At 40.8% G+C, this 15,627-nt stretch overlaps 2 protein-coding genes across 6 annotated transcripts in view; one reads left to right on the plus strand and one right to left on the minus strand.

Moving 5' to 3' along the window:
• BRME1 (break repair meiotic recombinase recruitment factor 1) overlaps positions 1 to 15,627 on the minus strand; it is an 82,106-nt gene that overhangs the window by 20,380 nt on the left and 46,099 nt on the right. Inside the window, exon 3 of one of the 2 annotated variants that reach the window (XM_058166023.1) lies at positions 7,970 to 8,118. Coding sequence is in view for 1 of the 2 variants with exons in the window: in XM_058166021.1 (XP_058022004.1) it covers positions 202 to 326 (125 nt within the window). In the remaining variant the exon portion in view is untranslated. Of the gene's footprint in view, positions 1 to 201; positions 370 to 7,969; positions 8,119 to 15,627 lie in introns of those variants that run through there. The other variant, XM_058166021.1, reaches the window with a different exon arrangement.
• Positions 5,810 to 15,627, plus strand: part of CC2D1A (coiled-coil and C2 domain containing 1A) — a 66,651-nt gene continuing 56,833 nt past the window's right edge. Inside the window, exons 1-2 of one of the 4 annotated variants that reach the window (XM_058166020.1) lie at positions 5,810 to 6,203; positions 7,503 to 7,625. In XM_058166020.1, coding sequence (XP_058022003.1) covers positions 7,554 to 7,625 — 72 coding nt within the window. In that variant the 5' untranslated portion in view covers positions 5,810 to 6,203; positions 7,503 to 7,553. Of the gene's footprint in view, positions 6,204 to 6,315; positions 6,666 to 7,502; positions 7,626 to 15,627 lie in introns of those variants that run through there. The other 3 variants (XM_058166017.1, XM_058166018.1, XM_058166019.1) reach the window with 3 other exon arrangements.

Below are 15,627 nucleotides of genomic sequence, written 5' to 3' on the forward strand. Positions count from 1 at the left end.
TCCACTGGGAAAAAATCTGTCCACTTTGAAAAAAAAAGTACAGTTGCCGTTTAAAAAAGCAACTTTGGGACAGTTTATCTAGGCCAATTTTCCCACTTAGTGTCTTACTTTTCATATGTATCTGAATAAGCTGGCTGAAAATTCAGGAGTTATAGTCCTAAACCATTTCCAGAGTACCTGGTTGGGACATATGATTGTTACCTTAGCTCCTGATCTTCTTCCAAATTTTCTTTACGTTCTTCATATACTTCTGGTATAGAGAGAGAATGACTGGTCTGAGAAACTTGGGTTAACATTTCTAGATCACTTTCTCTTGTCAAATGCATTTTCTTTCTAGTATTCTTCTTTGGCTTAGAAATGCCTTCCACGTTATTTTCTTCTTTTGAGAGAGAGGGGAAAATATTATCAATAAACTGTAATGTTTATTGAAACACAGCAAACTGTTTAGTACTTACCAAATGAAAATTAATATCCTATTGCTTTACAAATGTTGCATAGCAGTAGCATGTAGCATGTAGCATATACTGTTTCACAGTGTTTTACAGCCCTCTCTAAGCAGTTTACAAAGTCAGCATATTGCCTCCAACAATCTGGTCCTCATTTTACCGACTTTAGAAGGATGGAAGGCTGAATCAACCTTGAGCCAGTGAGAATTGAACTGCCAAACTGCTGGCAATCGGCAGTCAGCAGAATTAACTTACAATGCTGCATTCTAACCAGTGCACCACCATGGCTCTACACAATATGATGCATAATGTATACAATTCCTATTAATATAAGACTTCAATTAAATGCTCCCCGTGGAACACCATTCCCCCTGGAAATGAGATTAGCCCCCATTTTGAAACTCTGACACAAGGCCCCAAAACCTAGTTTTGTCAATGAGCCTGAGGACCTGAGTGGGATGGAGCCCGTTAAATGTTTGTGGCCACTAAGGGGTAAAGAATTACGGGTTTTTTATTGCTTTTGTGTTTATTATGATTTTGTTGCTTTGCATGTGTATTCGGAGCTTGTGTATGTAATTACATTTGGCCAAATAAAGTATTCAATTAAATATATTGGGTTTTTAAGTATGTAACTCAGCCAGAGTCACTGAAAGTGAGTTGGGTGGCCATGGTTTTCTTAAATTTAAAATTTTTCTTAAGTATTCTTGGAGTATTCTGTTTGGTCTTAGTTGCCATATTTGAGAAAGGATATAAGGATATAATGAAGAACTACAAAAGAGGGCAAACCAAATGATTGGGCATGAAATTTTATATTAAAGAAAATCATCTTTATATAAAATCATGCTGGTATGGAGAAAGTGGGTCAATAGGATTATGATTTACCCAATGAAACTGATCAGAGATTTTAAAAAGACTAAAAAAAGCTTTATTTTCACATAATGCACGCTGCCAACATTCTACTAGGATTGATGTAATAGATAAATTGCACAAAGAAAAATTATCTTTCTGGAATTCATTATACCAATACTGCATGTGTGATGATCTTTTCAAACTGGATTGGGTAACTTAATGGAAGGCAGATCTTACTACCGTGTTTCCTTGAAAATAAGACCCTGTCTTATATTTTTTTGAACCCCGAAATAAGCGTTTGGCCTTATTTTTGGGGAGGTCTTATTACTTTGGGGCGTGGAGCAAGATGGGGCTTCTCTTGCCGTCTTACCTGATTTCCAGCTCTGTCTCCCTAACCCTAACCAGAGGAAATGGCTGGGACCATGCTTTTAAATATTTTTGAGGAGGGCTTATTTTAGCGCATGTACTCAAAAGCCCAATTGGGCTTATTATCAGGGGATGTTTTATTTTCAGGGAAACATGGTAGTAGTGCAGACTTACTGGTTTTGGAGACTCACTGTATGTACTACCCCAATCTAGATACCGCTTCACATATACCGCTTCACAATGCTTTACAGCCCTATCCAAGCGGTTTACAGAGTCAGCATATTGCCCCCAACAATCTGGGTCCTTATTTTACTGACCTCGGAAGGATGGAAGGCTGAGTCAACCTTGAGTTGGTCAGGACTGAACTGCCGGCAGCTGGCAGAATTAGCCTGCAATACTGCATTTTAACCACTGCACCACCATAGCTCCCAATATACATACAATACCAGTTATAGGAGAGCAGGCTAGAGTTTCCTAGGAACCTTTAGTTACCACTGTGAGAACAAAATACTGGATTAAGAAGGACCTTGGCGTAATCCAGTATAACTATTATTCGATTATTATGTACACATATGAGGGTGGGAAGGGAAGTACTGTATGTGTCTGAGTGAATACATTATTATGTATGGACTGGTCAGCAATACTTTTTTTTTAATGGAAGTTAAATCTAAAAGGACTTTAACATGCTATGCTATAAATAAATAAATAAATAAATAAATAAATAAATAAATAAATAAATAAATAAATAAATAAATAAATAAATAAATAAATAAATAAATAAATGGTTTGGTCATCAGTATTGCATTGTATTTCAAAGTAGCTTGATTCCCAGATAATGGTGCATCAGATTCCAGAGTAACTAACTGATTGTAGAACAAAAGTTTCTACAGAAGATAATCTGTTTCAAGAGTATTAAAAAATGGAACTAGTTTTTCTAACTGTGGCAAACTAGATGTCTATAGGATACTCACAAATACACATATATACTAACTATAGGTTAGGATATATTGCAAATTAACGCTTTTTAGTTGTGGTGTAGAAGAGTGAATGCCCCAGTAAGATTAGGTGAGGCAATACAAAAATACCCACTGTTTAACATTGTAGGTGTAGTTTTAAAATCATGCCCTTCAATAACTATAATAATAATCTTCAACACTGAAATCTTTTTAAAAGGATTGAATTGGATTTACATCACTGCATTTATTCATTGTATGATTATAAATTCAACTGCCAATTGCTGGACATAGATAAAATTGTAAAAATTCTATATTACAACCATTAGTTTTACTATTAAACATTTTTAAAAGTGCTTATGGCTGTACAACTGAAAACATACAAAAATGGGAAAGTGAACAAATATGAAATTAAAATGTAATAAAATATTTAGTTTAAACATTCAGTTCACAAATGTGACATGATTTTTCTGTTACCGTTTCCCCCCAAATAAGACATCCCCTGATAATAAGCCCAATCGGGCTTTTGAGCACATGGCAATAAGGCCAAGCGCTTATTTCAGGTTCAAAAAAATATAAGACAGGGTCTTATTTTCAGAGAAACACAGTATTTAAAATGTTAAACACACACACTACTGGAATATAGAAGGATCAATTAAAAAACAATTATTATATCTTTAAGCAAAGCAGACTTGTAGTGAAAAAGTATATTTAGCGGAAAGGTACTTGACTGCCTTATTATAGATTCAAACTCATTTTCTGGATTTCCATTTATTTAGGTTAATATGTTGGGTGAACCCAACCATTGTGATTTATCAAATCATAACTTTTGACTAGTAGAAGTGGACGACCTCTGTCCTATATGTGCCTTCATCATTCCTACTGCAACTCAGAATGCTTTGAAGAATTTGATTTCAATACTGAATGTCTTAAAATTCAGTAATTTGAACTACAGAAAATTTGAACTATTTTTCCTAGTGCTTAAACTGAAGGATATAGTAGCACCCAGTCAGATATTAATGATTTTAAGAAGATATAAATAAAATTATATATATTTATGTTTCTATTACCTGAAATCTGAGTCTTTCTTCTTTTATTCATTTTGGGGAGGCTTGGTAAATTGAAAAGGAAATTTGAGCAGAGATGAGAGATTTCCATTTTTAAAAAAAATATCACATTTCATGATATTTTGAAAACTGAAGCTGAAACGTCTTGTTTTAAGAGAAACATTTTGGTTTACATTTTTTATGCTTCAATATTAAAGTTCGAGCAAAACAATTCTGAAATGTCACTTTTCTATTTGAAACTGAAATTAATCTTGTTGGGTTACTTTTTTTCCTGAGTAAAGCAGCAGAAAAATAGGAACAGCCATGCCCCCACCCTGATAAATGAAAATAAGACTTTCTGCTGGTTCAAGTTGTTTATCAACTTAATGGAACCTACTATATTTGCTGGGGGAAAAATGTGAAACATCTCAAACTTATGCATGTTTCCTCCAAATACTCATTTTATTTTTTAAAATGTCCATTGTTTGTAGAGTAGCTTATTAGAGACATTATATAAATAGCAATAACACTTAGATTTATATATCGCTTCACAGTGCTTTTACAGCCCTCTCTAAGCAGTTTAGAGTCAGCATATTGCCCCCAACAATCTGGGTCCTAAGGACTCCTAATACAATGTACCTTGATGAACGTATCTTTTCTTTTATGTACACTGAGAGCATATGCACCAAGACAAATTCCTTGTGTGTCCAATCACACTTGGCCAATAAAAATTCTATTCTACAATAAAACTGATGCAGTGAAAAATATGTGGCTACAAGCCTACTGATGTAGATGAGGTAATTCGATGTGGATTGAAATGTTGAATAATTTTTTTCTCTCCACATACAACCGTCCATAGTAGAAAAAGATATCTTATCCTATTAGAGAACACTTGTTCATTCCTTGCTTTTATTCACATAAATATATTCCCAGTTACATACTTTTTTAAAAAAGTTTTGTATTCAAGAATAACATTTATGTTTGCAGCCCGCTTAAGAAAGCATCTTTTTAAGTTTATTAACGTTCATCTCATCAATTATTATTAAAGTAGATTTTGTCTTTAGAACAGTATATTTGAAAAGTATTGGGACTGTTGTTATGTGCTTGGGATATTATGACAGATTTTGTTTTTTGAAAACACAAGGAATCCAAAAATTATACTCCCTTTCTATGCAAGGAAATTTGCCAAGGAGCATTTATAAATTATTATTATTATGCGCATAACTGATCCCACATGTATCCAACTGCTTAAACCGTCAAAGGCTTTTCCCGCCAAACCAAAGCACGCCCTTCTTTTCCAACAGCGCCTTAAAGTAACCGCGATCCACTCCGCCTTTCACCTCCTCATTTAGCCGTGGCTCCTCCTATTCTGTTTCTTAACGCCACGCCCCTTGATAGAAATCCTGCCTACTCCACATAGATCGGCAGGAAGATAAACGTAGAAAACTGTCAGAGTTGCGCACCGTCTCATTTGCGGTGCTATTGAGGGATCTTCCTAATTCGGGGTAACAATACTTCTATATGCCAGCGGACCCGCAGCCCTAATTGTTACGAATTGTTCTGCTTCCTTCAGCAGCATTGTTCTAGAACAGGGGTCTCCAACCTTGGTCCCTTTAAGACTTATGGACTTCAACTCCCAGAGTTCCTCAGCCAGCAAAGCAAAGCAAAGGGACTCTGGGAGTTGAAGTCCACAAGTCTTAAAGGGACCAAGGTTGGAGACCCCTGTTCTAGAAAGCTTTCGGTACGTATGGCCCCACTCCGTGTCAACCAGTTCATTTGAAAGTGGGAGCATCAACTTGGGCTAAACTGTAAGCTCTTTTCATCGTTTCCAAATTTCTCATCGGCTTCTCGGTCTCAGGGTTCTGGAGAGACTAAATTAATAATAGGCAGATTGATGCCTCTGTGCCCAGACTTCCCAATCGGAATAATATTCAACACCAAGCTTCTTTAATAAGGATAATTATGTGCGACTATTTTTCCCCTTTTGCAGCAGAAAACAGTCGGAAGGCAACATCTCAGTTTTCAGACATGATCTAGTCCAGGGGTCTCCAGCCTTGGCAACTTTAAGCCTGGAGGACTTCAACTCCCAGAATTCCCCAGCCAGCTTTGCAAAGCTGGCTGGGGAATTCTGGGAGTTGAAGTCCTCCAGGCCTCCAGGCTTAAAGTTGCCAAGGCTGGAGACCCCCGATTTTAGTCGTTGGTTCCGCTGCTTCAAGCTTAAATTTGGAGCTCTTTTGAGAATGCCGCAGCTGCTTGGTCCTTAATTTGCCGCGCCATTTTTAAGCGTTGAGCAACCTATCGTTGCCAAATGACTGCAGCGATTCTCCCGGGGGCTCTTTTTTTTTTTTTGGAACTCCGTTAACGCGAAAACCCAGCCGCTGAGTTAAAGAGAAAAAGGAGCTACGATTACGGACCACTCCCAATGAGCAAAAGGCAGAAAGTACCGTAAAGGAGGAAGGGCAATTGCCGTGACAAAAATCAAGGCAAGGGAGCCGTAAAGCCCAGCGCGGTGTCGCGGGAGGCTTCAGGAGAGAAAGCAGGAAGTGAGTGCCTTTTAATACAAAGCGGGGGGGGGAAGGGGTGACATGGCCCCCTGTTGCATTACATGTTGCGCGAGAGAGGGAGTGGGGTGGGGGACGACGGCAAATCGCTGCATAAAAGCTAATGGGGGAAAAAAAATAGGGAATCCGCAAATCAAGAACATCCTATTAAACCTGGATGTTCATTTCCTTGTTATTTATGCAAGTGTCCTGTAAGCCAGAACTGTACTGTGATTCCTATATTGCGGAAAGGGAAAATCGGAGTTTCCATTGAAGAACTAGGGGTATTGTAGTTCTTGTCCTGGTTTGTGGTACCGGTAGGCCAAATAGGACGACCTTACTTGGGAATAAGCTCTCAATACAAACGGAATTCGGTGGGTCGTTTTCTGATCAACATTAATAGGGGCACAATATGGGGCTGACTTACAAGGACAAAAATATCACACCAAGTTCATGGGTAGCAAGGTAATTCCTATTAGGTATTAAATGCTATGTGCTATTTTTAAATTTAGTTGTACAACTAATCCTACAGTTTTAGCATAGACTGTTAATGGGAATAAGAGGTTGGAAAGATGATCTCATGTATGTTTCTGGAAAGTCTTTCTATTTGTAAGGATGGCAGGGAAATCGGGTTTGGTGATGTATATGTACAGTGATCCTATTCCAAGAAAATAAATCTAAAGGAAAGCATTCTGAAATAAAGAACTGTCCTTTATAGTAAAGGACAGATTATGATTTATAACACAGTGATCATAAATGTTGTTAAAATTGATACTCTACTCAACTCACACCAGATATTCTTATAAATAGACTTGGATGGATTTTAACAGCATGTTGACGAAAGAATGTGGGAGATATTGGGGTGTGGTGGCAAGAAGCGGGTGCTTCTTGATTTAAAACATATTACAGACATTACAGATGGCAACACCTAGGCATCCTTGGTTGTTTCTGAAAAAGCTAAGAAAGTTGTACTGGTCATTACTAGGGTGGGATAACACCAGGAACTATAATCTAGACTGAAATAAGAAGAAAATTGGAAGAGAGGAATGGCAAAACACTTCCGTGCTGTTGCCAAGAAAACTGCATGGATCTGTCTATTTACAGTACTAATTGTGAGTTAGACTCTGCTCAAAGCAGTCTTGATACTTCATTTTACAAGGTATTAATTTAACTGTCTCCTGCTGTTTGAAGCCTATGTGGAGAAGGAAGTGAGGGCTGACAACAGAAAGGGAGATGAGATGGATGATGAGAACGTGAGAAACAGAGACAAGAGCTTATGGAAGACTTTCTAAATATCCTTAGATCCATCTGTCTAATGCTAACTTGCACTTACTGAGGGCATAGTGAAAGAAAATGAAAAAGAACAGGAAGCCACCACCTCCACCACCTTCACGAGGAGGCAAGGGGCCTGCTGCAGCCAGACAAGTGAGTCATTATACATTTCTTCTTCTAACCTTTGATATGTGGAATCTTTGGAAAGGCCCTGAGACTTGGTTCTGTCACCATCTTGTGGGGCTCTGGTGATCGTGGGGAGCCTTTACAATGGCTGTGTTGAACTGATGTAACAATGGAGTCTGCCTATGATCATGATTTTTTTTTGTTTTACTTTGATGTAACAGTAACAGAGTTGGAAGAGACCTTGGAGGTCATCTAGTTCAACCCCCTTCTCACGCAGGACACCTATACTAGGGATTCTTGAACTGCCATCCTTTCTGATCGATGGTTGTTATATATTTATATATTAGTTTTCATTGGATTGGCTTTTTTACCTGTTGTAAGTTGCTCAGAGTTGCTTCGATGAGATGGGCAGACATACAAATTGAATAAATAATAATTCCAAAACATCTGGAGCAGCATTTGAACACCACTGGCACTGACAAAATCACCATCAGTCAATTGCAGAAGGCAGCTTTACATCCTGCAAGAATACATTTAATATTATTGAAAAACAATATGTGCTTATCCCTGGACCTTGGGAAGCACTCAATTGGTGGACAAAAATGCCAAGTGCAATTTAAACATCTGGCTAACTGTACAGCCTACCATAATATCTTTCCAAATCCCTGCTGTCGTATTTTTTTCCCCAATTTTTTTTATTTCCATAATATTTCCAACAATTTAACTATTGTACAATACATTCAATTATCCAACATTTATTCCTCCCCATAAATTGTATTCGATCGGGCCTGCCACTCCCTTCCTTAAACCTTTCTACCCTTCTCTACCTTCTTTTACTTTCTCCACCTTCCTCCGCCTCACTTTCCTACTTCCTCTCCTCCTTCCCACTTCTCACTTCCACCCTTTCTGACCCGCTCACTTCCCCTCCTTCTTCTCTCCCTACCACCTACCTATCTACTTTCTTCCTTCTCTCTTCTCCTCTCTCCCTACCCTTTCCCTTCTGGAGTGGTTGCTGAGCAGGCCCGATTTTGCACCATTCCAACTTAATTAATTCTTCAATTATTCATGTACATTGGCAATCAATCAATTTATAATCTTCCCCCTTCCCCCCCTTTCTCCTCCCCCCCCCCAAGATTTCCCAGAATAAAATACAAGGTATTATATGTAACAAACATAATCTAAAATATAACATAAAACATAATCCTCAGTCCCTTCACACCTTCCCACTATCAATTCCCTTCTTTCTTAAACTTACTAATACAAAACAAATCCTAACTTCACTCAAAAGCTAATTGGTATTTTTTAATCTGATACTTATTTTGAATATAATCAATCCACTTTCTCCATTCCAAAATATATTTTTCTTGTGTATAGTCTTTCAAGTAGACAGAAATTTTTGCCATTTCTGCTAAATTGGATACTTTACTAGTCCATTCTCCAATTGTAGGTAAGTCTTCTTTCTTCCAATATTGTGCAATCAATAATCTCGCGGCAGTTATTAAATTCAAAATCAATTTAATCTCTGTAACTGTACAGTCTGAAATTATTCCTAATAAAAAAAACTGTGGAGTAAACTTAATCTTCTTTTTCAAAATGTTCTGCATAATCCACCATATTTTAATCCAAAAAGCTTTAACTTTTTTACAGGTCCACCATATATGATAATAAGTAGCATCCTCACAATCACATCTCCAACATTTTGCTTTCACATTTGGATACATACACAACATTTTTTGGGATCTAAATGCCACCTATAAAATATTTTATAAAAATTTTGTGCTTGTGTAAATTTAACCTTCCTCACCCAAATTTTTTCCCATGTGTCTAGCATTATTGGTTGTTGAAAATTTTGTTCCCATCTTACCATACAATCTTTAACCAACTCTGTTTCTGAATCAATTTCTACCAATACATTATATAGTCTCTTTATATGCTGTTGACCTTGGTCTTTTATTTGTTTTACCAAGTTATCATCACTTTGCCTTATACCAATTTTCTGATCTATTTTCCATCTAGTTTGTAGTTTTCCATACTGAAACCATGTATAATTCCTCCTTTCTTCTCTCAATTTCTCCCTAGATTTTACTTGTAATTCTCCCTTCTCCATTATCAAAAGCTCTTTATAAGTAATAAACTCCACTTTTTGAAATATATTTATATTCTCTATCATATGTCTGGGGATTGCCCACATTGGTATCTTACCATCTAACTTATATTGGTATTTTTTCCAAACCCTCAGCAAAGCACTTCTAACCATATTATTCTTAAATCTCTTATCAATTTTCTTGTCATATAATACATATGCATGCCAACCATATAACAAACCATAATCTTCTATATTCAAAACCCTTTCCTCTGTTAAATTAATCCAATCAGAAATTAAAGATAAGGCGACTGCTTCATAATACAATTTCAAATTAGGCATTTTTAAACCCCCTCTTTCCCTAACATTATTTTTAACTTTATTCTCGGTTTTTTACCCTTCCACACAAATTTACTAATTCCTTTTTGCCATTCCTGTAAGTTTGCTTCTTTCTTCAATATTGGTATCATTTGAAACAAAAATAAAAATCTAGGCAAAACTTTCATTTTTATAGCTGCCACTCTTCCCAGCAGTGATAATTGTAATTTCTTCCAATTCTCCATTTCTTTAATTACTTTCCGCCACAGTACCTCATAGTTATTTTTATATAATTTCACATTCGATGCAGTAATATATACTCCTAGATATTTAACCTTTTTTACTACTTCAAAGCCAGTTATTCTTTCTAATTCTTCTTTTTGATGTATATTCACATTTTTAATTATCATTTTTGTCTTCTGTTGGTTCACTTTAAACCCAGATACCTTACTATACTGATCAATTGTCTCCTTTAAATATATAGCTGAATGTGTTGGTTGAGATAAAGTAACAACCAGGTCATCTGCAAATGCTCTTAACTTAAAATCTTGATTTTTAATTCTAATTCCTGTTATTCGATCTGAACCACGTATATTACTCAATAATATTTCCAAAGTTAAATAAATAATAACGGTGACAAAGGACATCCTTGCCTAGTCCCTTTCTCAATCTTAAAAGACTCTGTTAATCCATCATTTACTATTATTTGTGCCGTTTGCTTTCGATATATAGCCTTAATTGTTTGGATGAAATGATCCCCAAATTGCATTTTTTCCATTACTTTAAATAAGAACTGCCAATCCAATATATCGAAAGCTTTCTCCACATCCAAAAAGAAGAGTGCTGCTGAGACCTGGCTGTTTGTTTCCAAATATTCAAGTAAATTTACAGTTCGTCTCATATTATATCTCATCTGCCTTCCCTTGAGAAATCCTTTTTGATCATGGTGTATTATTTGAGTCATCAATGGCATCAATCTATTCGCTAATATCTTAGCAAATACCTTATAATCAGTATTTAAAAGCGATATTGGCCTATAATTCTCTGGTTTAGTACCATCTCCATCTTCTTTAGGTATTAATGAAATAAAAGCTGTCCTCCATGAAGGAGGGACTTCTCCTCCCATTTGTATTCTATTAAATAGCTCCTTAAGTGGTTCAATCATCTCATTTTGTAAATTTTTATAATAAGTAGTTGTTAAACCATCTGTACCTGGTGCTTTGTTCACTTTAAGCTGCTTAATTGCAAACACTATTTCCTCTGAAGTAATTGGTTGATTCAACTCTTCCCTCTGGTCTACCGTAATTTCAAAAATGCCTTGGTCTTGCAAATACCTATCTATATCTTTATCATTAATCACATCTTTGGCATACAACTTAGAATAAAATTCTAAAAAAGCTTTTTTAATCAAAGTTTGCTGATATACTTCCTTACCTCTATATTCTATTTTATCAACTATACGTTGTCTCTGTTTCTTCCTTAACAAATATGCTAACCACCTTCCAGGTTTATTAGCATTATTAAGCTATTATTAAGAATTATGCTTTGCATATTGTAAATTACTTGCCACCTGATCTGCCATCATCATATTAAACTGACCTTTTAGTAAATTTATTGACTCTTTTATTTTCCTGTCTCCTGGATTACGTATCAATAACTGCTCCTTCCTTTTAATTTCCTCTTCCAAGTCCTTTCTTTTTTTCTGCAATCTATTTCTGTATTTATTTATTTATTTATCAAATTTATATACCGCACCATCTCCCGTAGGACTCAGGGCGGTTCACAGGCATATTAAAACAATATAAAACAATATAATAAATAAACATTTAAAACCCAAATTAAAACTAAATATTATCCAAGCCTGATCACTAAAACAGTAAGAACCAATAAAACCCCCATTAAAATTTGGTTAAAACATTTTGTTCTTAGGCTAGTCCCGCACGCTGAAATAATAGAGTCTTCAGTTCATGTCTGAAGGTCCGAAGGTCAGGGAGTTGTCGTAGTCCTGGAAGAAGCTCATTCCACAGGGTTGGTGCATGACAGAGAAGGCCCTCCCTGGGGTCGCCAACCCACATTGTTTGGTCGACGGCACCCTGAGGAGGGCCACTCTGTGGGAGCGCACAGGTCGTTGGGAGGCAATCGGTGGCAGAAGGCGGTCTCGAAGGTATCCCGGTCCTAAGCCATGGAGCGCTTTAAAGATGGTAGCCAAAACCTTGAATTGCACCCGGAAGACTACCGGTAGCCAGTGCAGGCCACGCAGGATAGGTGTTATATGGGAGCAACGCGGTGCTCCCTCTATCACCCGCGCGGCCGCATTCTGGACTAACTGGAGCCTCCGGGTGCTCTTCAAGGGGAGCCCCATGTAGAGAGCATTGCAATAGTCCAGGCGGGAAGTGACGAGGGCGTGAGTGACCGTGCGTAAGGCGTCCCGGTCAAGGAAGGGGCGCAACTGGCGAATCAGTTGGACCTGATAAAGCTCCTGGCGACGGCTGTCAAATGATCCTCTAAGGACAGCCGGTCGTCCAGGAGAACGCCTAAGTTGCGCACTCCCTCCCTGGGGGTCAGTACTTCCTCCCCCACAGTCAGCGATGGTGTAAGCTGACTGTACCGGGAAGCCGGCACCCACAGCCACTCTGTCTTGGAAGGGTTGAGTCGAAGTTCCTCCCCATCCAGACCCGTACGGCCCCAAGACACCGGCCCATCACCTCAACGGCTTCATTGGGGTGGTTCGGGGTGGAAATGTACAGCTGGGTGTCATCAGCGTACAGATGATAGTCCACCCCGAAACCACGGATAACCTCACCCAGCGGCTTCATATAGATGTTGAACAGGAGAGGCGAGAGGACAGACCCCTGAGGCACCCCACAAGGGTGGCGCCTTGGGCCCACCTCTGCCCCCTGCCAACACCCCCTGCGAACGGTCAGAGAGATAGGAGGAGAACCACCGATACACGGTGCCTCCCACTCCCAATCCCCCCAACCGTCGCAGCAGGATACCATGGTCGATGGTATCAAAAGCCGAGAGATCTAATAGAACCAGGACAGAGGAACAACCCCTGTCCCGGCTCTCCAGAGGTCATCCACCAACGCGACCAAAGCCGTCTCGGTGCTGTAACCGGTCTGAACCGGACTGAACGGGTCCAGATAGACAGTTTCCTCCAGGTGTTGAGGAAGCTGATTTGCCACCACATTTCAACAACCTTCGCTAAAAGCGAAGGTTGAGACTGGACGATAGTTCGCTAAAACAGCCAGGTCCAGGAGGGCTTCTTGAGGAGGGCCTCACCACCGCCTCTTTCAAAGCAGCGGGGAAGACACCCTCCAACAAAGAAGCGTTGGTAACTTCCTGGAGCCAGCCTCGTGTAACCTCCCGGGTGGCCAGCACCATCCAGGAGGGACACGGGTCCAATAAACATGTGGTGGAGTTCAACCTGCCCAACAACCTGTCCATGTCCTCAGGAGTCACAGGATCGAACTCAGCCCAGATAACATTCTCAAGACCTGTCCCCGTCATCCCACCTGAATCTATCCAATCAATGTCCAAGCCGTCCCGAATCTGAGTGATTTTATCAGAGAGATATTGAACAAAATCCTCAGCACGACCCTGTAAGGGGTCCTCCTGAGCCCCCTGTGTGAGCAGGGAGCGGGTCACCCTAAACAGGGTGGCTGGGCGATTATCTGCCGATGCGATGAGTGCGGAGAAATAGTTATGTTTCGCCACCCTGATCGCCACTAGGTAGGTCTGAATATATGACCTTACTAGTGTTCGGTCAGGTTCGGAGCGGCTGGACCTCCAGGCGCTCTCTAGGCTTCTTTTCCGGCTTCATCTCTCTCAGCTCCTCATTGTACCAAGGAGCTGGTGAGTTGCCGCCGGGTCAGAACCCGCAAAGGCAGGCGGCGGTCAAAGGCGCCAGGGCCCGCCCCATCCCAGGGGCCCGCCAGTTCCTCAGCCGAGCCGTGGGCTAACTCCCTCGGAAATGGCCCAAGCTCCGTCAGAAACCTCTCAGGGTCCATCAGGCGCCTGGGACGGAACCATCGAACCGGTTCCGTCTCCCTGCGGTGAGGTGTAGCGGTCCGAAAGTCAAGCTGAAGGAGTAAATGATCTGACCATGACAAGGGTTGAGATATTAATTCCCCTAACTCCAGATCATTTAGCCACTGTCCCGAGACGAAAATCAGGTCTAGTGTGTTACCCCCGACGTGGGTGGGGACCGCAACTACCTGGGTCAGGTCCAAGGCCGTCATGGAAGCCATGAACTCCCGAGCTACCATTGACGAATCGCCCGCTGACGGCAGGTTGAAATCCCCCATGACCATAAGTCTGGGGGTCTCAACCGCCGTCCCGGCTATCATCTCCAGCAGCTCGGGCAGGGCTGCCGTCACGTAGCAAGGAGCCAAGTACGTGATCAGCAAGCCCACCTGCACCCCCCGGCCCCACCTCACGAAGAGGGTTTCACAACCGGCTATCTGTGGGACAGCAACCTCCCTCAGATCGACACTTTCGTTAATGACAACTGCTACCCCCCCACCCCTACCCTGGGCCCTCGGCTGATGAAACGCACGGAAACCCGGTGGGCACATCTCAGTGAGGGGAACCCTCCCCCCGTGCCCAGCCAGGTCTCCGTAATGCCCATTAGGTCCGCTCCCCCCTCTTGAATAAGATCGAATATGAGGGGGGCCTTATTCATGACGGACCTAGCATTACATAACATCAACCGAAGGTCCAGGTTCCGAGGGATATAGCCACTCGGGGCCTGAGTGGCAAGGGCAGTGCGGTATCGCTTTCAGACAGCGAGCACTCCCGGACATGATACGAGCCCCTGCTTCCGCCATACCTGCCTCCCACTTACGTGCAGATGGAAATGCCCACATGTGGTTGAGCCTTAGCCTCCTCTAAGACCTCCATTTTATGAACCTCCAGATCGTGAACTTTAGAAGGGACTAGCCTAACCCCCTGTGGGTGTGCCCCCTCACCCACCCCACCCCATAACCCGTTTGTTGATTTAGGTAAAAATTTACAAAAAGCTGAATTTAAAAACCTCCTCAACCCTCTCTTAGAAGCATGCCACCTCTCGGGATTCCAAAATCCATCATCAAGGTAGGCCCTCGATAGAGAGGAGCCATCAGAGGGGGCATCTCGTAGTGCAAGAAGCTGGTTATGTGAAAAAGTCATCAGAGTCTGAAGAAATGGTGGTATCCTGGTCAGTCGAGATCTTAAACAACAGTCATTGGGTAAAGCCCTTAGCAGGGAAACGAAGAGATCTAAAAAAGTGCATGGTATAGACAGCATAGTCCTAGGTGGAACTAAGATGGTCCATCACCCAGGTTCTCACGAAGATTCCAAAATAGAAAGGAGAGCAGCGATCCGCCGCCAGGACGTCTTCCGCGATAGCCCCTCGCCATCACCGTCGTCACCGCCCCGGCATCCAGCAGCCGCTCACAGAGCCCTCTAGGACCCCCCAGCGGAGCCCCCAAGAGGCCACAGAGCCCCCCCGGAGGGGAAGGAGGGGAAAGGGCGAGTCAGCCATGAATTTATTATTCATATCCAATAAAATTCCCCTCATATAGGCCTTACTTGCGTCCCAAACTATCTCTATATGTGTCCCCTTATCCATATTCAGGGGGAAAAAAA

This window comes from Ahaetulla prasina, chromosome 2, assembly GCF_028640845.1.
Source record: "Ahaetulla prasina isolate Xishuangbanna chromosome 2, ASM2864084v1, whole genome shotgun sequence".
Taxonomy (NCBI): Eukaryota; Metazoa; Chordata; class Lepidosauria; order Squamata; family Colubridae; genus Ahaetulla; species Ahaetulla prasina.